The sequence below is a fragment of the Hyaena hyaena genome, unplaced genomic scaffold (genome assembly GCF_003009895.1).
Source record: "Hyaena hyaena isolate Hyena2069 unplaced genomic scaffold, ASM300989v1 scaffold_80, whole genome shotgun sequence".
Lineage (NCBI taxonomy): Eukaryota > Metazoa > Chordata > Mammalia > Carnivora > Hyaenidae > Hyaena > Hyaena hyaena.
The window spans coordinates 2002862-2026101 of NW_024080712.1; the positions used below are offsets into that span (position 1 = coordinate 2002862).

At 47.1% G+C, this 23240-nt stretch overlaps 2 protein-coding genes and 1 pseudogene across 8 annotated transcripts in view; 1 reads left to right on the plus strand and 2 right to left on the minus strand.

Moving 5' to 3' along the window:
* Positions 1-6857, minus strand: part of PIR (pirin) — a 101744-nt gene extending 94887 nt beyond the window's left edge. The window contains exons 1-2 of one of the 4 annotated variants that reach the window (XM_039233905.1): positions 6812-6857; positions 4928-5056 (exon numbers count right to left, since the gene is read on the minus strand). In XM_039233905.1, coding sequence (XP_039089836.1) covers positions 4928-5023 — 96 coding nt within the window. In that variant the 5' untranslated portion in view covers positions 5024-5056; positions 6812-6857. Of the gene's footprint in view, positions 1-4927; positions 5057-6243; positions 6332-6358; positions 6480-6811 lie in introns of those variants that run through there. The other 3 variants (XM_039233902.1, XM_039233904.1, XM_039233903.1) reach the window with 3 other exon arrangements.
* Positions 6858-9730: 2873 nt separating this feature from the next.
* On the minus strand, positions 9731-9947 carry LOC120232887 (annotated as a pseudogene).
* Positions 9948-16157: 6210 nt separating this feature from the next.
* Positions 16158-23240, plus strand: part of BMX (BMX non-receptor tyrosine kinase) — a 50572-nt gene continuing 43489 nt past the window's right edge. For all 4 annotated transcript variants that reach the window (XR_005528685.1, XM_039233955.1, XM_039233957.1 and 1 more), the window contains exons 1-3: positions 16158-16276; positions 21920-22066; positions 22909-23013. Coding sequence is in view for 3 of the 4 variants with exons in the window: in XM_039233955.1 (XP_039089886.1) it covers positions 16274-16276; positions 21920-22066; positions 22909-23013 (255 nt within the window). In the remaining variant the exon portion in view is untranslated. The remainder of the gene's footprint in view (positions 16277-21919; positions 22067-22908; positions 23014-23240) is intronic.

Genomic DNA, 23240 nt, shown 5'->3' on the forward strand with positions numbered 1-23240 from the left:
TGATTGATAGGAGAACTCGGATTTTCGATGTTTTCACTTGGTCACCAACTCATCCACATCTGTCTATCTCCACATATTAAGCCGGCAATCTTTTCAAACTTTGTGAACCATATGAGATTCTCCTTGCCTTCACACAGTTCCCAGTCCTTTAGCTGCCAAATCCGGGTGATGGCTTCCAAGTCATTTCTTTTGATCTCTTGAGAAGGCCAGTCAAAACCTGTGGCCACCACCCCTCAAGTCTGTGGCACTCCCTTAATAAAGCTTCAGCTGCCTGGCATTTCACTTAAGTCAGGAAGCAACGGACAAAGCTACGAGGCATGTTGGCTCCTTGGGGACAGGGCCAATATCATGCTCTTTTACAATGCTCTATTGAATCCAGAATAATCCTCTGCGCAGAGAAGGTACAACAAACATCCCAAGTGGTACTTGTGTTCGGTCCCTCATCACCCTTACAGCTAGGTGTGGTCACATGACTGAGTCTGGCTAATGAGAGGTACATAGAAGTTGCTGGGTGGGCCTTCTGGGGAAATCCTTTAAAAAAAAAAAAAAAAAAAAAGGAATGGAGGGCTGGCGCCGATCCTTCTGCCCTTTCCCCTCATCCCCCTCTGCATCCAAGGGCAAATGGTTACTGTTGCCTCAACAGCGGTCTTGGACCATAAGGTGATGCATTAAGGGTACTAAAATGATGAACGACTATGGAATGAGCATGGGTCTCTAGAAAGTGGGAAGCCTGCAGGCCCACCCTAGACTGCCTACTCTTGGGTTTTCAAAAGAGAAACACACATCCGTACATACGTAAACCATTGGTTTTAGAGGCCACTTTATAGCTACTGTACAGTTGAACCTAATCCTGATACAAGGGTAGTAATGCCTGTGGCAGCAGCCCAGAACCAGCAGAGACCCCACCCTCCCAACACTCAATGAAATGCCAGCCTATATCAAGGCAATATGGCAGCAGCAGAAGGGAAAGGCCCTGTCAAAGATAAACTCCAATAGCTCAGACTACCTCCTGGGCCTACTCAACCTCTAGACAGGGGCTGGAGGGTAATGACGAAAAGGTAGAAGGAAGTTGCCAGCATATAGTCCACACTGAGATCCAGATTTGGCCTTGAATGGACTTGAGCTATGACTGTATGCTCCCTACCTTGACTCCACATCTAAAGATGCTGATGATGGAGAGCGCCATCTACAGAGGCTGTATCAATCAGGACCAAGACCAGTCAAAGTTATTTGATGATATTAAGGGACTCTTATCATTCTTAAGTGTATGATGGGATTATAGTTTTATTTATTAAAGCTCTTACCTCTTACAGATACCAACAGAAATATTTATAAGTAAAATACAAATGATTCACTTTTAAAATACTTTGAGTGAAGAAATGGATGGGGGATATAGAGGAAACAAGAATGCCCATGAGTTGATCACTGTAGGTGATGGGTACATGGAGACTGATTATACTATTTTCCCTTCTATGTTAGGAATTCTTCATAATAAGAAAATATGTATAAGACTGGTCCAAGGAAAATCGCACTCCACCAAGGAAGGTCTGGTGGAAGGGAGTATGGAGCATTGAGGCCAAGTGCAAAGGAGTAGTGGGCTTCCCTTCTGTTGGAAGAGAAAACGAGTCACTAATGTCATGCTGTGCCACCACTCAAATTCCAGCATGGCCCACATTCAATCATAACGAAAGGCACGAGCCAACCCCACTCCATCTCTTCTTTACTGTTCACCACTCAGAGGCTCCATGACAGCTTTGTAAATTCCTCTACCTCCACATTTACAGCCACGGGAAACATGTCACTTGGGGCCACTAATACAAAACACTGTTGTAAATTCTACACTAAGATAGCTTTGTGCTCCAAAGTGTGGGAGGTGTTTCTTCAGAGACAAAGTCTTGGTGCAAAAAGTTTGAAAAGTAACTACCTTGACACTAGATTGGTGTTTTCCTTCTCTGCCGACTGGAGAGTATGGTGACAGTCTAAATGGCCAGAAGGAGGCCCATGAGGAAGAGAACAGAGGTACGCCATTCACTGGAACAGGTCATGGCTACCTCAGTGATGCTCGGGAAGAACTGCTAACAATGTGGCAAGTGCTCATAGAACTGCGTTAAACGAAAAAATAAGGACACAAAATCGTTTATTTTGTATACTCCCCATGATGTAAAATCTACAACTATATGGAGACAAAAGGAAACACGCTCTGTCTTAATAGTGATTAAACCAGGGTGATGGCATTAGGAGTGACTCCCAGCCACTTAACTTTTCCTAAGGGTAGAGGCATACATGGCAGACCCTCTGAATTAGTAGAATGTGGGGGTCTTTAACTTTTTTTTTAATGTTTATTTATTTTTGAGAGAGACAGAGAGAGAAGGAGAACAAGTGGGGGAGGGGCAGAGAGAGAGGGAGACACAGAATCTGAAACAGGCTCCAGGCTCTGAGCTGTCGGCACAGATCCGGACACGGGGCTCGAAACTGTGAGATCATGACCCGAGCTGAAGTCGGACGCTCAACCGACTGAGCCACCCAGGTGCCCCAGAATGTGGGGATCTTTAAAGCGTAGGTTTCAAGCGAGGGACTCTTAACTGGGTACCATGGATAGAATTCAGGGTGGCTACCCACTTGGCTGGGGGGAAAAATTACATCTTTATTTTTATTAACCTCTGACTGAAAACTTTTCTTCTGGATTTTTTTTTTTTTTTTGTAGTCAAATACCTGTAACAAAATTTGCCATTTTGACTATTTTTAAGTATACGGTTCAGTGCCATTAACTGCATTCACACTAGGAGGCAAAAGTCACCAGCAGTCAACTCCAGGCTGAAATGCTTTGATCATGAAGACGGTCACAGATTCACAGTAAATTACCAGGACCTGTGACCCTGTCACCACTGGAAATCAAAGCTGTGTTCACAGCACATGACAGCTGTCGCAGGTGTACTGAACTATTATTTTCATGCGCCTCACAGCTTTGAAATTAGGGAGTTCTAGGGAGTGCCTCCGAGTCTTATTATTTAATGCAAATTTCCTAAATCACATATCTGTTTTACAGTATTGTGCTAACCAGATTTCAATGAGTTTTCCTCTGCAATCCTATGCCTTGTGTTGCGTGTATTGACAAAATATTATTCTGGGCCAGAACTTGGAGGCTGTACCAGCCCCCCCACAGGGGGTGACATTAAGAACCCCTTGGCAGATGTGTTCTGGCAGATGGAGTAATTAAAGTATTAGCTACCCCCAACATAACGGTGTCCGAACTCCTTACAACTGTCTGTCGGTGACGCGGTCTGGTGGAATATGATACCGCATCCATCTGTATCTCGCCAACACCCACCATGCGCTTAGCCCTCAGAATAATCCTGTTTGCGTGTATCCCATTGGAAAACAACGTCTGATGGACCCCAAACCCACTCATAGGCGAAGAGGAAGCTAACGGCAGAAAGAGTATGAGAATATTAGAGCCGATTTTAAGAAGAGGAACACACCAACCTCATGAAAAAAAAAAAAAAAGAATCCATTTCCCTAATATACTTCTTCCTTTATTCAAAAATATTTGGGGGGCAAGATGTTCCACATCGCTCATCATCAGGGAAATGCAAATCAAAACCACAGTATGCGATCACGTCACACCAGTCAGAATGACTATTATCAAAAAGACAAGAAAAAACAAGCATGGGGGAGGGCGTGGGGAAAACGGAGCCCTTGTGGACAGTCAGCGGGGATGTAAATTGGTGCAGCCACTATGGAAAACAGGATGGAGGTTCCTCAAAAAATTAAAACTAGGAATACCGTATGATCCAGTGATTCCACTTCTGGGTGCTCACCTACAGAAAACTAAAATAGCCAAGACATGGAAACAACCGAAGTGTCCACTGAATGGATAAAGAAAATGTGTGTGTGTGATGGAGTATTATTCAGGCATAAAAAATGAAATCTTGCCATTTGCAACAACATGGATGGAGCCAGAGTGTATAATGCTAAATGAAAGAAGTCCAGAGAAAGACAAATGCTATATGATCTCGCTTATGTGTGAAATCAAACAATAAATACATAAACCGAGCTCGCAGACAGAGAACAGATTAGTGGTTGTTGCCAGAGGTGAGGGGTGGGGGCGGGGGATGACATAGGTCAAGGTGTTAAAAAAAGTACAAACTTCCTGTTAGAAAATAAAGAAGTCCTTGGGATGTAATGTACAGCATAGTGACTATAAGTAATACTGTGTTGCATATTTGAAAGTTGCTAAGAGAATAAATCTTGACAGTCCTCATCACAAGAAAAATAACGTTCTATAACTACATACAGTGATTGATGTTAACCAGACTTATTGTGGTGATCATTTTGCAATATAAACAAATACCAAATCATTAAGTTGTCCACCTGAAACTAATACAATGTCATATGTCAATCAAATCTCAATTTAAAAAAAAACTTTCTGGAATCCAGTATGGTGCGGAGTGCTGTATTCCCTGGGCCATAACCACCATTCACTACCTTTCTGTGCAAGTAAGATTTTCTTTTCTGCAGGTCACCATGTGCTCTGTAATTTTCAAGTAAAACTGCTCTCTCATGCTGAAAGATGTCTCCCTAACCTGAAATCACCTCCTATGAGAGAAGCCTTCACGCACCCCCTCTACCACGAGAGGCCCACAGAGTCGGGTCTCAGACTCTGTGGTTTTTTCCATGAACCCAAATCCCTGGAAACGGCTGATGGGCCAAGGGTGGACACATGATCTCTGTACCCATGTTAGAGAGACACCCCCCCTTTGGGCCGGGGCTGGGCCAGGAGGGGACCGCAATCTCCAAGTTTAGAGCTGGCCCCTAAGGGCCCACAAGGCAGGTCATGGCTCTCCCGGGCCCTCTCTTCCCAAGTTAGCCCTCAGTGTCCCACCAGTGCCTTCTACAAAAGGCAGAAACAGCCACCCAACCAGCATACCTCGGGTCTGCCGATGCTTCTGCGGACCCTCGCCCCGACCCCTTCCGCCTGCTCCCGGCTGAGCACCGACAGGGTAACCTTCTTGGAGGATGCCATGTCCAAGTCTAAAAAGAGTGTTCCGATGCTAAGCTGTAGAGGAGGGAGGGCCAGAGGGGGGACAAAATGAAAGACAAATCATAAAGGAGGGCACATCCAAGGACTATGAAATAAAGGTGCTAAATTCAGACCTGCCCAAAATATTCACAGCTACAATATATCGACTGCTTGCTCCGTACAAGACCTGGGTTAGGCCATCTAACATAATGTTGGTGAACATGTATGAGTCCTAACCAGGTTCCCAGCACCCCACTAATTATTTGCAATCGTTACCTCATGCAATCCCACAGCCATCGCTTCCCAGGGTTAGCAATGACAGTTCTGCCGGGCCCTCACTAGCCTCTGATGAGCACTGCGTCCGCTTTATCTCACTGCAATCTCTCAAGCCCCGCAAGGGAGCTGCTACAGTGAGGTAGGAAGATTTATGTGGTGACATAGGGAACACGAAGGAAATCCGTGAGGTCTGCGACCCTCACCAGAACATGCCGAAGACCTTGACCCTGAAAGGATCCTTGAGGGTCACCAAATTCAAAGACCCATCTTTCCCCGAAGTTCACGGCCAACTTTAGTGGCAAGAAATCTTCCAGCTTCGTCAGGAAGTCTTCAAGAGCACGGGAAACCTACAGGGGAGGTGTCCTTGACAATGCATCCGGTATTTCAGGACCAATCTATACCCCCCCCACCCCGCCTTTATTATTCAAAAGCGTTTTCTCTTTGCGGGCCTAAGTTCTACCTAACAGTGTCACAGAACAAATCATATTCAATCCCCTTTTCACTTCAAATGCTTGCAGACGGTACCACCAAATCTCTAAAACTCTTCTTCAAGCGAAACGCAATCCATTCCTTCAAAGATCCCTCCTCAAACCTAGAGCGATGCTTTAGCAAGATGCAGAGACTAGAGCCTGAGAGCCGGTTTGCATCCGGGCTTCACCAGGTACCAGCTGTGTGACCTGAGGCCACTTGCTAAACCTCTCTGTTCCTCAGTTTTTCCAACTGTGAAACGGGTAAGAAGGCTGCCCACCTCAAAGGAGTGTGGTCCGCGCTCTAAGAATGTAGGCTGCTACTATCGGAGCCCCCTACTCCGCAATGCTCCCCCTCCCCAGTCAGCCAAAATGTGTCCCCCCAGGAGCAGGCAATCGATAAACACTTCTTGGGTGCTGGACAGGGGGGTTCCGAAGTGAACTTAATCCTCAAAGCCATACACAACTGTCATCGCATACCTACACGCAACCAGGAAGGGCTTCGGCTCTACCGATCGGCACTGCTTCTAGGTCCTTCCAGACTCCCGCCCGTAAATTCTGTGCACGCGAACGGCTGGGCTGCCGAGGCGCTTACCGGATCGCAGTGCTCGGCAGCAAGGAACGCCGCCTACCGCTTTCGCCAAACGTCAGAGTCGGGTCTCAGCATCCGCGGGCACCTCCCAGGAGCCTCCGCCGGGAGCGCGGCGGGCGGGGGAAGGCGGGGTCCCGCGCGGCGAGCCCAGCACCCCCACGCGGCGGCCGCTGGAGCCCCGGGCGGCGGGGCGGGGCGGGGCGGGCGCAGGGCCATCGGCCTCCGCGTGACTCAGCGTTCGGCTGCCCGCGGCCGCAGCGGGGCGGGAGGCGGGGGTCTGCGGGGCGGGGCGGGGCGGGGCGGGGCGCCGAGGGTGCGTTCGCGTCTCTCCAGGCCTCCGGGCTCCCCCCGCGCCGCCTTCCGCCCCCGCCCGGCCTGCCGACTACCCAGCGACCTCTGCGGCCCTCCAGGCGCCAGGGGCAGGTGCTCCCATCTGGGCGAAGGGCCCGCCCCCACCTCGTTAGAAAGCCGGTCGTTAACTGGAGTCGCTTGTCACGCGTCCCGCAGAGCGGGGCTGCACGGGTTCCAGTCGCGCCTCTGGCAATTGGCAGCTGTGCGACGGGGGGCAGGTGGCTCAGCCTCTCTGGGCCTCCAGTTCCTCCACTGTAAAACGGGGGTGGGGGTAATGGAACCAGCCTGGTAATGAGGATTCCGTGAACTCGGGACGCCCTGAGCGCTACACAATTGTGTGTTACATAAATGTTGCCTGCTGTTTGGCGCTTAGAATGGGAGTGGGGGGTGGAGGTGAGGGCGGGAACGGAGGAGCCAACACGTTTCTGCGTAAAGAAGAGACACACTGGTGCGGGGAGGCAGTTGGTTAAGAGCGCGCGTGTCGCGGGCGCGCGGCGGGCAGTCGCAGACGCTGGGGAGCGGATCTAGTTCGCCGCTGGGATTGGTAACCAGGGCCGCGGGCACGGCCGCCCCTTCTGTCCTCTAAATTCCAGAAAGTCCGTTGTGTGGTTTTGAGAAAGGAAAGAAAGTGGCACTTCTATGCGGCGCCTGGGTGGCTTAGTCGGTTAAGCGTCCGACTTTCGCTTAGGTCATGATCTCACGGTTCGTGGGTTCGAGCCCCGCGTCGGGCTCTGTGCTGACTGCCAGCTCAGAGCCTGGAGCCTGTTTCCGAGTCTGTGTCTCCCTCTCTCTCTGACTCTCCCCTGCTCACGCTGTCTCTCTCTCTCTCTCTCTCTCTCTCTCTCTCTCTCTCTCTCCTAGAAATAAAAATATTAAAAAAAAAAAAGAAAGAAAGAAAGTGGCACTTCTAAAACAGGGGCCAGAAAACTTTGCAAAGGGCCAGATGGTAAGTGCTTTCCAGTTCGCAGGCCACCTGTGGTCTCTGTGAAGACTGCTGCAAGGTCGCCTGGGTAGCAACAAACCACCCCTAGACAACCTGTAAGTAAGCGGGTGTGGCTGTTTCAGTAACAAACTTCAATTATGGCTACTGTTGGGGAGGAAGGGTTTCATCTGCCTTTCAAGGTCCTTCTAGCTGGACTAAGCGTCAAGGTGACAGGAGACAAATTAACAGGAGAAAATCACATTTAATTCTGGAAGTACGGGGAATTCACACAGCTATGAAACTCCAAAGACAGGCAAGGTGGGACTTTCTGGCCTCCTGAGCTCAGGACAGGGGTAGGGACCATCTGCAGGAAGGTGGGTGGAGACGTTTGGAAAACAGAGGCTGTCCTGCTATGCACATCAGTCTCTTAGGTAAAGAGGAATCTCTGTTAAGAGCTCCCTTCCAGACACAGGCTCTCCTTTCCACTGTAAATGTAGGCAGTTGAAGGGGAGGGAAAGCACTTTTCCTGAATCTGCTGGATTTTGATCTCTTTTAACTCACAATCGTCTTCATGCCAAAGTGGCACATCTTAACATGACTTGCCCCTACAATACAGAAATTTGAATTTCATGTAATTTTCACCTGTCATGAAACATCAGTCTCTTGATTTTTTTTTAATTTCGACCACTTACTTAAAAATGTAAAAACTGCTCTTTGCTCGCAGGCTATAAAAGCTGAGTAGTGAGTGGGCCAGACTTGGCTGCAAGCCTAGTTTGCAGACCCCTGCTCTAAAAGAACAGGTTAGTAGAGGAACATGGACTTTCCCCAGGATTCCTTTTTTTTTTTTTTTTTAATGTATTTTGAGAGACAGAGAGTGCAAGCAGAGGAGGGGCAGAGAGAGAGGAAGAATCCCAAGCAGTATCACTATCAGTGCAGAGCCTGATGTGGGGCTTGAACTCATGAACTGTGAGATCACAGCCTGAGCCGGAATCAAGTCGGAAGCTTACCCAACTGAGCCACCCAGACCAGATTCCTTACATGTCAGTGGAACCCAAATCCTTCCTCTCCTCCTTGCTATGATTCAAGGCTAACTGAGATAATATGAGTATTAAAAGTACCATGAAATAATAAAGCACTATTACTTATCATCATTATACTGACTTCTGACACGGTCTCCAAATAAAATAGAAGTATGGACTCTGTCTGGCTCTTTGCAGTCTTTACTAAATGCTTCTGTACCCGCTACCAAAAATTTCAACATGGTCAACTGCCTGACCTGAAACTCAAGCTATCCCCATCTCTCTTCCATTTTGACATCCCGTGGATTCCCCTCCTAGTATCTCTTAAATACGATTGTCATCCTATCTGACAGCCACTCCTCTCTCCCCTCCTTTAGGCTTGCCGCTGGCCGGTCCACCATCCATGTCCCAGGGGAATGAAATAACTGCCTAAAACCTTCATGGCCCTCAAGAGAAGGCCCTGTGATGTCTTTAATCCCGCCTCACCCTCGGTATGCGGACACTTGCTCAAGGGCACACACGCACGTGCACACGCGCGCACACACACACATAGGCACTTCCTCTTTCCGCCATGCTGACTTCTTTCAGGCTCTGGAATGTGCATTCTCCCACTTGCTGGCGGGCTGTGCCTCTGTCTGCAACTTTCTCTCTCCTGGATCTGGCTCATCCCCATTCATCTTTCAGCTCTCAGTTTCCATGTCCCTCCCTTTGGGAAGCCTTCCCCTCAAGTCTGGGTGCAACGTTCCACGTGGTAATCAATATGAGACAGGGAAACTGAAGGTTTCCTTTTCATGCTTCTATTTTTGCTAGGACCTGCACCCAGGCCTTACACGTGCCTTCACATATGTCCTCCTCGTAAAAGCCAAGGAGTTAACGATTTCTAATTCTTCTTTTTTTTTTTTTAATCTGAAGGACACAGAAGTATTTCTATTTTTTTCATTCAATGATGCAAAACATTAATGCTGACTTGACATACATTCACATATAGCTTTTTCTTTCCCGTTCGCAGCTCGACGGATTGGGGAATCCAAAGGAACTGGTATCATCACTACGTGAGGCATATTGTCTTAGTATTTCAGTAGTTCATTCCAATGCATGTCTTCTTTTATACTCTAAAACGTCTTTATGATGTTGTTTGATGAGGTAGATCCACAAGAACATGGAGATGCCCAGGGTCGGCCCGACGCTCGACCAGTCAGGTCTGTCCTGCGGTGGCCCCCCACTGCGCTGTAGAGCCACCTGGGAGCCTGGCCCCAGCCAGCAGCTTGGAGAAGGGGCGCAGCAATGTGGCCAGCGCCATCTTGCTGGGCCGGGCTCCCAGGAGTTAACGATTTCTTTGGAGCCTTCCAGCATGATAGGTGACATCTAAGGTGTTACCGGGTGGGTCATCATGAACGATTCCCAAGACCACCGATCCCAGACACTTTGAAGCCAAGACCCCTGGCTCTAAGGCACAAGTGACTTATGGAGGCCACCTGAGCGTAAGTCCTGGTTCTGACCTGGTCCTGCATGCCTGACGGGACACATACCCCAGACCACTGTCTTCGATAAGAACCCCAGACCCCAAGCAAAGACGAGACTATCTCTCCTTTCCTTTCAGAGTCTCCCAACCGCTCGGTCTCTACGTGTACTCTCTCTAGGCCTTCTGTAAACTCTGCTCTCACTTCCTCTTGGCTTGTGTTTGATTTCCATCCTGCGTGCAGCCGGGGACCTTGTTGGCCGGTCCAATGGGACCCCGCTGGGTCCTCGGACTCAGCCAGCCTGCATCAATCACAGCCACACATTTGTTGATTCGACTCACCGTGTATCATTTTTTGGAAGATTCTATTTTCCTGTGAGAGCTCCAACGGTATATCCCGTTAGACATGCCTTCCGCAGTGTGACTTTGATCACTCCCCCATCACAGGTGGGTCTTCCTTTCCTCCCTCCTGAGCCTAGGTAGGGCTTGTGGTCGCTTTGACCAATGCAATATGGTGCAAGGGACACTGAGCTGGTTCTGGGCGTGGCTCTGAAATGGTCTGGAGGCTTCTGCTTCCTGCCTTCTGGGAACAGCTGCCCCGTGAGAAGAGCGATGGCTCTGGGACCACGTTTCCGGGAAAAGCCCATGCCACGCGGGTAAAACAGGAACACCCAACTGCATCCTTCCCAACTTCCAGACCTGCAGAATCGTGAGCAAATAAAAACAGCGGTTTAAGCCACTCAGCTTCCAGGTCATTTGTTCCGTGAGAATAGATAACTGGAAAACATACTTTTATGCGAGAGGAGAGATGAGTTGGGTTTTCAAAGCTCTTGGGGCTAAAGAAACACGCTTACAAATATTTACCCTTCTGGAAAGTGGATGTGTCCATTTAAATGTTATTACCAAGGTGACCAGCCATCCAGCAAGAAAAATAATTTTTTTAAAGTTTATTTATTTATTTTGAGAGAAAGCGAGAGAAAATGAGCAAAGGAGGGGCAGAGAGAGAGGGATAGAGAGAATCTGAAGCAGGTTCTGGGCTGATAGCAGAAAGCCTGATGCAGGGCCCGAACTCACGAACCATGAGATCATGACCTGAGCTGAAGTCGGATGCTTAACCCACTGAGCCACCCAGGCGCCCCAGGTAAAGCAATTATTAAACGTGACCTGAGAGATTAAAAGTTGCATGCCACCAGCCATAGCAGTAACCTCTGGAGGTCAGGTGTCCCGAAAGTCTCCTCTCTTTCAAGTAGCATTTACAAGGTGAGCTTTGCAATAAAAGCAGGCGGGAGGGAACGCCTTCCCTGCACATTTTTATCCACTTCCGGAGTAGATTTGCAATACTTTGGGGGATGTTTTCGGTTTATCACTTTTTCAAAGCTTCCTCTGGGACTCAGAATGCCCTCCACCTCCGAAACTGTCCCAGCAGCGAGAGCTTTCCTTTTTGCTGGCCTTTGAGAGGTCAGCCATGGGCGGAAACGAAGCCCAAGGGCTTGCATTATCCAGACAAGGCAGGAAACTCGGTTCGCGGACCCTGTGGAAGAAAAGAGCAAGGCTAAAAAGCTAGAAGGACCTAAACTGAAGAACAAAGGTGAGAGAGGGGCCGATTTTTACAAATGGAATAAGGGACATGTAACGTTTCACTAGCGGGGGGGGGGGCATTTTGGAGATGAGAAGTGTCACCCTCTACGTAGAGCTTTGCGCTCTTTTCCCTGCTGTTATTTGCCATCCAGATGGAGATGTCAACCAGGCAGCTGGAAGTGTGAGTGTGTAGCTGCGCTATCAATGGCCCTCGGAGTCCTGGGAAGCATAAAGAAAACCCTATGCCGATATGACAACGAAGGAAGCCTTCCCTAAGTGATTCTAAATAACACCGTTATAATCTTTAAAGACACCCACGTGGTCAACACATTTTACTTGACCTTTTTTCTCAAAAAATTTTATTTTCTTCTTTTGTATGACTTACTGATTTTCTTCGCCAAGATATACTGTATAGAAATACATGGACATCTTATGTATTTCATCGTTTCCAATGTTTGTTTGGTTTTTTTTCTCCTTCTTGCACTCAGCTCAGAAATTCTTTCTCGCAGATTGGTCAGGTTTTGCTAATTTGCCTCCCAGGGCTCGAGAGCGGCTGTTCATTCAATGACAAGCCTCTTTGGAATATTGCAAATTAGGGATTCAGATTCGCTGAACCCAGGAAATCGACTGGCTCCAAATCAGACACTAACTGTTTTGTAAACATTAGTTTATGAAGGTCATTAACGTGCTGCCGGTTGAGGACATGCAAATCCATCCAGCAAAGATGAGTATATGCGATTCTCACTTCCACCCTCGCGAGAACAATCTCCACAGACCGCGTCTGACCCAGAAGCTACGTGTGATCAACCGCTGCATGCAACTCATCCCTGTGTTTCCATCTTTCCCATGGGTTTTTGGCAGCGTTCCGGAAAAGGACAGCTTATGACCCTCTCTTTCGAGCCACAGAAATGTCCTAGAATTCATCACAAGCAAAATGCTCTTGGCCCTGAGAGGGTTCATCTCTGAACCAGGGAAGTGGAGAAATTTAAGTGAATGATTCCCCTGACGCTCACCTCTGTTACCTCGATACCGTTTTTCAGTTTCCAGCATTGGGGTGAAAATAAAAGGCTAATTTGAATTTACCTCGAATCTAGCTAATGTTATGTATGCTGAGAGGTTTATGGATGAGGTGTACTGATGCAACTCACTTTGCAAGCACCAGAAAATAACAGCAGCGAGAATGATAGCAGTAGCAGTTGTAACGCTGGTAAGGCAGATTGATGGATGGAGAGAGAGAGATGGATAAACAGATCTAGGACAAAGCAAATATAGTGAAATGTAATTGTAGAATCTAGATGGTGGTGTACGGGTGTCTGTGGTACAATTCTTTTAGCTTTTCTGTGTTTTGAAATTTCTCATGGTAAAATTTTGGGACAAATAATTTGAATGAAAGTGGGACCCGTGGCTGGAAAGGTCCCGTAAAGATACCTCCTTCGCCTACTTTCTTCACGTCCAACTCTGGCCCCTTGTACCTAACACAATTCAGCGAATGTCTGTTGAACTGAGCGGTTGAACTTAATGCTAAGCGATTAGGTCACTTCCACAGCTGGCAAGATTCTTCTAGAGCATGAGTTGGCAATTTTTTTCTGCGAAGACCAGGTAGGAAATATCTGAGACTTCGCAGGCGCATGGTCTCTGATGCAACTACTCAACTAAGCAGCTGCGCACGATACACAGCAAACAGTCATGGCTGGGTTCCGATGCATTGTACTTACAAAAGCAGCTGGTGGTCGTAGTTTACCAACCCCATCTTAGCCCCCAAAACCTTACCTTCCCCTGAAAAATGGGAGTAAAATTGATAGAATGGCAACAGGCTATGTAAAGATTTCATAGGTATCAGGAAAGGTCCTAACAAAAAGAAACAACAAGCCTCTTCATGTCCACCTCCACCCCCCATCTCCTTTTTTAAAAATTTTTTTTAATGTTTTATTTATTTCTAGGAGAGAGAGAGACAGCGTGAGCAGGGGAGGGTCAGAGAGAGAGGGAGTCACAGACTCCGTAACAGGCTCCAGGCTCTGAGCTGGCAGTCAGCACAGAGCCCGACGCGGGGCTCGAACCCACGAACCGCGAGATCATGACCTAAGCGAAAGTCGGACGCTTAACCGACTAAGCCACCCGGGCGCCCCACCCCCATCTCCTCTCATAAGGACTGAGGCTATTTTTTCCACCACGGAGGGTGAGATTTACTAGGCAAGCATCTCTGGGAGAGGCGATACATTAATCTTCCATCCCAGTAAGCGTAAACCATTCACATCGGATCCCAACCTCCATGCCGATCAGTTTAGCACCAGAGGAGTACATGCAGGAGGTGATGGGGTGACAGCCCCACTGAAGAGATTCCATGGGGGAAAGCTCAGGCTGTAGAGAGACACTATTGGAGCCCTTGGAGGCTTACTCTTTAGCGAGGAGAGACAGACATTAAAGGTAATAAATAAATCGTGTGGCAGGTGTTAAGTGCTGTGGGAAAAGACAAAGGAGAGCAGAGTGAGGGAGATTCACAGTGCCGGGTGGAGGGAGGCTGTAGTACTAAACAAAGGCTCACGGGGCGCCTGGGTGGCTTAGTCGGTTAAGCGTCCGACTTTCGACTTTCGCTTAGGTCATGATCTCGCGGTTCGTGGGTTCGGGCCCCGTGTCGGGCTCTGTGCTGACTGCCAGCTCAGAGCCTGGAGCCTATTTCAGAGTCTGTATCTCCCTCTCTCTCTGACCCTCCCCTGCTCACGCTGTCTCTCTCTCTCTCTCTCTCCTAGAAGTAAATAAAAATATTAAAAAAAAAAAAAACGAAACTAAACAAAGACTCATTAGGAAGATGCCATTCGAAGTAGAGCCTGAGATGAGGAAACGAACCAGGCAGATGTCTGTGACGGTTTGCCAAGCAGGGGAAGGCACCAAATGCTGAAACTTGGAATCAGGAGCATATAGACGGTGTTTACCGCCACGACACACAAATGAGTTTTTTTTAAAGGAAACAGCAGGTTGCCACAACAAGTCAGGATTAAACTAAAGACAGGGGCAAATACAAAGCCAAAGAAAGGTTTGGGAGAGGTGGCAGAGGAAGCGAATGAATAGAAGTCAATAAATCCACAACATTTGACTCAGAGGAAACCACTCCCTACAACTGCCCCAGAGGGTTTCAAAGGCCCAAGAGGGGATGGGGGTCCGAAGAGATTGCGCCCAGGGTTCTACGACCTCCCTCTGCCCCTCCCCTAAATTTGCTTTTTATTCCAGAATTGATCTTCTGCCATGTTACCGCGTTGCCGTGTGGGAAAGGAAGTCAATTAGCAGAGTGTGGGATTCATTTGTTTGGCCAAGTCGCTGTGCCACGGGGTACCCTGCTTCACCCCGCAGAGCCATTCGGGACCCATCAGGGATGCTCTCGGCGTGTAAGCCCCCCTCTTTTGAATTCTTCTGAAGGACTCTTGGCCCCTCCCCCATTCCAGTTTCAAACAGAAACATTAGCACTACCTTTGCGAACTATTTTTCACCCCCTCCGCTGTAATTGAACCTTTACTTGGGGGTTCCCCCTGAAGGTGTGGGCTGCCTCTGCTCCATGTGCCCCTGTCCCCAGCCCCTTACAAAACTCTGAGCCCACCCCAGGTTCTCAAGAGGACCCGACCGAATGACGAGGGAACGGCAATGACACTAATCCCGTGTCCACTCAGAGGAATACCTCTTTGAAAGTCAGCAGCTTCACTCTCGTCTGCCACCCCACGATTTCGTCATACCGTGGACGTTTCCAAATCAGAGCAGCCAAGCAAGTATAAGTTAGTACGGTTGTCAACGCAATGCCAGAAGGATGGCGAGGTTTTCGGCCGTTGGTAGGAGAGCCTAAAGGAACCCACTAGATATATGTCATGTGACCAGTCGGCGTGCCCCAGAGAAAAGGCTGGAATGAGGAAAGCCAAAAGCGGCGGTATTGTCACAGTGATGTCGGACGACAATCACGATTTTTCATTGCAATCTTGGTGCGTGGTCCATTGGCCAAACCGAGCTCTTTTCCGCTTCTGGATTTCTTAATAACTTAAGGTGCGGAAATGTGCTCCTTTTGGGTCATATTAACTGTCCTTTCTCTGTCTCGTGGGCTCCAGCCTCCCCTCTCCCCAGCATCGACTTAGAGTTCTCATTGCTTTTTCTCTGTGCACTTTGGCGTTACCCATGGTTTCCTGATTCTGGAGAGAAGTCAGCGTCAGAAGCGGGGCTTTGCCGAGACATTTCCTTGTCCTTTCCAGCACAGAGCTCTATAAACAAAGGCAGGGTTATCACACGTACCCGGGAGCCGCCTGGGAAAAGCGGGAGCTGTAGTTATCAAAATTGGAACCTTTTTGAGAAATGCTTTTGTCTCCGTTTGTGTTGCGTTCAATCAGATCAACAAGTGTTGGCTAAGTGCTGAGCGTGGTTTCCTGTGGGATTGTGTAAGGCCCTCGCAGGACAATAAACGCTTTGGGGGCACTGAGTAATGTAGCCATTTCTGACCCAGCAGCCGGGAAAATGTGAGACAATTCGCTGCCGCTGGAAGGAGGGCAGCCCGGGCCGTTTTCCTGCAAGAGCACATTAGCCTCACCGCGGTGGACCCCGGCGCGGATCCGGCCAAAATGGTGCGTTTCGTGCGGGTGCCTACGCAATGTCGTATCCTACAGGCAGATCAGTTCAGGACAATGAATGTGAAATTGTCAGGACTCCCCCAGGGACTTTGGATGAGACCTCGCGGTTTGGAGGCCTGCTGTAGATTTACTATAAACTCCCCCCTCGTTCAAACTCTCGTCGGGGGAGGCTCTCAGGTTGTGTATATTTCACGGTCAGCTCCAGCTAGCTCTGTGGCTTTCTCCGTAGTGCTCTGTGCGCATTGCACTTCTGTGACTTTGCATATTGGCTTCTTAACTGCTTCCGAAAAGACAGAAATGGTAGTCATACCTTCTTTCATTTGTCTGTGTTTTTATGATGTTACTTGAACTACAAATATCTGTTCTCAGGTTCCCGAGGTCTCCCGAACTCTGGGCCTTGGGGGCATTTTAGATGGAGATGGAAGAATGGGAAGAGGTGAACCTTTCAGTTGCACCACAGCCAGACAATTTTGCAAGTCCTTGTGGACCGTGAGAATTTCACCGGAATTAAAAAGTAGTACAGTGTAACCTGGTCTCGGTCAGTGCTTTCCAAATTCTCATGAGCACAGGAAGCACCTGGGGATCTTGCTAAAATGTACATTCTGATGCACTAGGTCTGGGGTGGGGGGAAACCGCGAGTCTGCACTTCTAACAAGCCCCCCGGATGAAGCTGATACTGCCAGCCCATGGACCACGTTTGGAGTAACGTCCACGTGCTGATTTGTGAGAAACCCAGTGGCACAAATACACAGTCAGTAAGGGGTTGGTTCAACTTGATTCTAAGGTGACCAGCCCCAGGGGCGAAGGCTTGTAACAGACGCACGGGGCAGGTGCTTGCTGACCAGTGAACACCCGAGGTATGTTCCTGCCTCTCATGATCTCCTATTCCCAGGATCTGGTGAAGGGAGATGAGAACCGAAATTTTACCGTTGAGGGTCATTTCATTCTCTTCAGTGTCTAACCTTTCCTATGGTTTTTTTTTTTTTTTTTTTTTTTTTTTAATTTACCTATGGAGTGATGAGGGGAAGGGGTATGGAGTTTGGGAATATCTACTAGCCTGCTAGGCATTGTACCGCCATTTTCTCTGGACTCCTCATAACCCTTTGGTTATTGTTTTAGTCTCTTTACAGATGGGGAAGCTGGGGTTTAGCAGGGTTAAGTAACAGGCCAGGTTGCACAGAGACGGAGCAGGGATTTGAACCCACAAGCTCGGTCCTTTTGCGCACACCAACCTGCGTCACCTAAGCGCTGCTATGGGTTACTAGTTCCGCATAAAGTTTTAGGACAAGGATTCATCACTTTTTGCTTTTTTCCTAACCAGCCCATAGGGGGCCTGAATTAGGACATACCCCATAGGATGGAGGTGTCTGGCCTATTCTACAGGGTAAACAAATGCATATTTTTAAGCTGCTTTAAACAGTGCCTGGCGTAGGGCAAGCTCTCCTTCTTGTGAGCTAGGATTCAATCACTCATATCCTTCAAGGTCTGGTTCTAATGCCTCCCTTCCATAATGTCTTTCTTGATTGTCTTGAGAAAAAGAAACAGCTTTCCTTCCTCAGGCTTTTCAGGGCAAAGAGAACATGGACTCTGCTCTATCACTTGAGCTGTTTCTTTCCACCTTTTTCTGGGTTTGTTTGTTTTTTTAACGTTTATCTATTTTTGAGAGAGAAGGGCAGAGAGAGGGGAGGACAGAGAATCCAAAGTCGGCTCTGTGCTGACAGCAGAGGGCCCGATGTGGGGCTTGAACTCAAGACACGTGAGATCCTGACCTGAGCCGAAGTCAGACGCTCAACCACAGAGTCACCCAGGCGCCCCTCCACCTTTTGCTTTTTCAATCATTATTCAGTGCCCCTAGTGCGCCCAGAACTTTCCCGTAGCTTTCTCATTCAAGCCACAGAAAGCGACAGAGCTGTGACCCATCTCCTCTTACAGATCAGAAAGCTAAAGTTTAGGGCAGGGTAGGGCCTTGGTCGGGGTGACACAGCACACAAACGACAGTCCTATTAGCTCCTCGTGACTTCTGAGTCCACCACCCTGCGGCCACCCGGCACGTTAATCAGTTATGAAACCTCTCTCTCAAGTCTGCTCCTTATCTCTCGGGTGGTGGAGGGCTGATCTCCATTTGTGGCACCACTCACTCGATGTCCGGCCCGCGGCAGACTCGAAATCAAGTGTGCTGGACAGACCAGCAGAATTGAACTCCTCACTCTCCTGCTACGGTTTCTTTACAAATGTTAAACAAGCATGGTGCTTGCAAGTCATGGTCATTCATGTAGACGTTACATAATGGTTGCTGGCTTCCTTAGAGAAAATACTGTGTTGGTTTCTGCCAGGTTTTTGGGTTCTGGGTTTTGTTTTTGCATCCCTTGCACTTTAATCTCTTGCTAGCTTCATGCGCTTATGGAAATAGGCAGCCTGGGCTATTTGGTAAGCAAATTGATGCATCTGTTCCATGTAGGTGGTAACATGAAAGCTCGGCCACATTCCACCGGCCCCTCTACGGAAATAGATTTCTCTGCCTAATACTGACTAACTTTAGGCTCTCATTTCATTTTGAAAGTGTTTCGAACCTTCCCAACTGAATTTCCCCTAAATATGGGTACGCAGAGCCAGGTTTGCTAGTTGTCGGGCAGGCATTTGAGTCAACAGTGGTGCCTGAGCCTGTTGACTTACTAATACAGGGAGGAAACATTACATTCGAGGGTGTTAGGAAGCTCTGGGGCCTGCCGCCGGGTCGAACTTTGAAGGTCTCCAAAGACACGTGGCTCCAGGTATGTGTTACATGAGAACGACAGATTACAGACCTAGCTGACCGAGCGTGAACTCATTTTTGTGAAAATAAATACGACACGTATGTGTTCGAAAAAATCTAGAGGTATGTTCACCAAGATGTTAACGGGCTTTTTTCCCCTTTGCTTATTTGTAGTTCTTAATTTTGTAGAATAAACATATATCACCTCTGATTTTAGAAATGAAAGCCAAAAAATTCACAAAAGGCAGGACTTTGGAATGATTGGTTTTGTTGCAATTCGACAAATTATATGGCTTCAGCTGCAACAACATGCATAAAGCCTTGGAGATTGATCAGAAAGTGTGTCCAAGTACCTTCCTTTCCAGCTCACATTCTTCTTCCCTTTAATATTGAAAGGCGGTTTTGTGAATTTCACTTCTCAATGATTTTTGTGGCTCACCATATTAATTTTTTAGATAAAATTTCCCTTCCCCCAATTTTAATGTGATGAATGTAAAAGTTCTATAAACAGAAAAGTGTGTGTATCGTCACGCAGAGCTGGGAAAGGCTGCTTATACCTTGGATGCTGCGATTTGCATTTTGAAAACAGTGCTCTTAATGTTACAAGTCCATTCAGTATTGGAAAAAGTTTTGAAAAGGAAACTTTCTCTTTTTTTTGAAAAGCAAACTTTCTATTCAACTCATCAGATCTATTTAACTTGCATTCTGCTTTGGGGAGTCATGTTTTAGCTGTGGATACAAAAGACGTTTGACAAACGTTTTCAGTTTTTTTCATGCTTTGTTAGTAAAATTTTAGTGCAGGAATGTAAAAGGTAAACGTGCCCTAAAGCTATGTCCGGTGTGTGGTACGGCTCTCCAAGAGGGGAATTAACTCAAAAACACTAGACCCTGCACAGTTTCAGTAACTCTTCAAGCAAATCTCTTCCGGCCATAGACTCTGGGTAGAGAAAATAATCTCATCTGGGAACGCCTGGGTGGCTCAGTCGGTTCAATATCTGACTTTTGATTTTGGCTCAGATCATGATCTCGGGGTCATGGGTTTGAGCTCTGTCTCAGGCTCCACACTAGGCATGGAGCCAGGCTGGGATTCTCTCTCTCCTTCTCTCTCTGCCTCTCCACCGCCTGTGCTCTCCCTCTCTCTCCCTATCTCTCTAAGAAAAGAGAAAAGAAAAGAAAAGAAAAGAAATCTTATCTGACCAGGCATATGCGTAGAGTTTCTAACGAGGGCAAAGGTGAAAGGTAGGCACACATGTCTTCCCAGGTCCTGCTGGGTTTACTACCTCCAACCTCTGCCTCATCTTTGCATCCGGGGACCAAGAAACCAGTGACCATAGCACTCACTGTGCTCAAAAGAAACCCATTCTACTTTCCCAAAGGCATTACACTTCTCTTTCCAGATAAAACAATATTCAAAACAAAAAGTGACCAATGGATAAGATTTCCATTACTTCTGCCTCTAAATCAAACGATGCCCTTGGAGAACATTTGAAGGGTTAATAAATAGATGCTTTGTCTGTATAAATAATGAACATACGCTGACTTTTTGAGTCCCGTTTCTAGAGCGGTGTGGTCTATGTCAAAAGGGAGGCTGGCTGGACCTGATAGTGGTTTATTCAATGTGTCTCCCTTCCCACTTCCCTGTCATGGCGGGTCCATCATGCCCTGGGCCAGTGAGAAGGGGCCTTTAACGACTGGACAGGTTCACTTGGCACCCGCCTCCGTCCACACAGAGGAGTGCCTTTGTGGGTGCTTCCTGGTGGAGGGTGATAAAGAGGATGCAAATATCTTCTTTGTAATCCATGATCCTGGCATGGCCAGAGGGAATATGAGCTCCTGTGTCTCAGAACAGTAACCTTTTGCTTAGACCTTGAGAGCTGGAGTTAAGGACCCACAAGCACACCCGTGCTGATCAATGTAAGGTGAGTAAAGTTAATGATGTGCAGATTATCCGCAAAGAATGTTAGAAATTATTGAACATCTTACTGCTAATAATCCGGTGATTTCCCAAAACAAAGAACTTAAGAAAGTTGATCTTTTGTGGCCCACTACTTAACATTACTTTGTTTTCTAAGCATTACTTTCCATTACCAGATCTGCTATCACACTGAGGGTGAAGCAAGTTGTAGTAGCACTAGAAAATGAGTGCATTTATTTTTAAGAAATACCTTAAGATTTAATGTTTCCCATGGTTTCAGAAGGAAAAGCAAGAGTATTTTTCGTTTGTAAGGTACCAATTGTTTCTTCAGCTTTTTAAAGTTGATTTTGACGGCATTTGTAGCATTTGTAAATGTTTTGTTCTCAGAAATACTGAAAATCTTACCCATGTCCTTTATGTTAAAGCTCTGATCGTGAGCAGAACTGTGGGTAGCACTTTCAATGCTATCAGAGTCTCACAGTGGTTTGGATAATTTGGTCAAAGTCACACTGACAGAGAGAAATCTGTTGATCAATCACTTTCAGACATGGTGAGCTGTCTGGAGTTCAAATACTCCAAAGTGTGATCATATCCAATTGGATTCAACAAATGCCTATCGAATGCGTAAGGAATAAGGAGGATTTTGATAAGGTGATCCGGAGAGCATTGCAAAGATGGTGGGTTTATGAGCCAAAATGGGATGAGTACGAAACATAAAATGTTGTAAAGAAATCAACGTTATTTATAAAAGTCAGAGCCAACGCAGTAGGAAGGAAGGGCAGGTATACGTGTGTGTGCGAGTCTGCTTGGTTAAAATGTTTTCTCTAATCCTAAATCTAAGCTGTAGAAATCATGTTATTTATATTATCCCTGACTGAGAAATAGTTGACTAAAAATTCTGGAGGCTAAAAGAGAACGTAGCTAAGTGCTACACGCACTCATTTTCATTATTTTATTTTGTTTTGTTTAGGACGACGATATGGACACAAAATCCATTCTAGAAGAACTTCTTCTCAAAAGGTCACAGCAAAAAAAGAAAATGTCGCCAAGTAATTACAAAGAGAGGCTTTTTGTTTTAACCAAAACCAATCTCTCCTACTATGAATATGACAAAATGGTGAGACCCTAATTATTCCGTTGTTTTTGTCCTATTTACTTCTCTTGAGTCTCCACAAAGTGCTTAATTATAATGAAACGATGTCACGTTTCTTAGCTTACACAGTAAAGATCAACTTGCCCTCGCTGATCACATTGTCTTTTCTTCACCGAGGTATGATTAATTCAAGATAAAGGGCTTTAAAATACTGGCTAACTTTACTAAAGCAAATTGTACCCTGTAGAACAGTGGTCCTCAACAGAGGGGGATTTGGCCCCCCAGGGGACATTTTTGGTTATCATAATGGAGGGGGTGTACTGCGCTCCTGGAATCTAGTGGGTAGAGGCCAAAAAGTCTGCGAAACATCCTATAATGTGCTAGAACAGCCCTCACAACAAAGAACGATCTGGCCCCAAATAGGGCTGAAGATAAGAAACACTTCCCTAACACTCTGCTGGAAATAAGACTATTTCTATACAGCCGAGAATTCTATCAGAGCAGAAATCCTGAAATACCGTCTTAAAATTGAAACAAAATTAAGATGTTCTCTGGAGTTAAATTCTGATTTTCCCAAGTAGATTAAGCAAGCACGTGGCAGGGGATTGGAAATATGTTTCAAGATTATCCAATAAAATTAAGTACTTCTTGAAGACTTGCTTATGGAGGTGTATATGAGCTTGGGTCCACACTTGAGAACATATTCTATTGCCATTGGATGTTGACCATGATGGAATACTTGGAAGAATCCTCACAGAGCCGCCCCACCTCTCACTCTCCCTCCTAGAATAACCTTCACTTTACGCGTTACCTTGTGTGCCATTGTGTATTGCACGAGGCATCTTATATTTTGGCTTTTAATTCAGAAAAGAGGCAGCAGAAAAGGATCAATTGAGATTAAGAAAATCAGATGTGTGGAGAAAGTAAACCTTGAGGAGCAGACCCCTGTGGAGAGACAGTACCCGTTTCAGGTAAGGGGAGGGACAGGGACAACGGTTTGTTGGGCGGATGGCTTCTGTTTGACTATTTTTGATTATGAACTCAATATATGGCCAATAACCAAAGATGTTGCAAAATGCCGAAGACCGTGGCAAAGCTTGACACGTCCCCAGGTGGAAGCTGGGCATTTTGCTGAAATTCTATCTACCCATCTGCTTTCCCTAGAGGGAGAGAAAGAAAGATGAGCCACGGTGGCCTG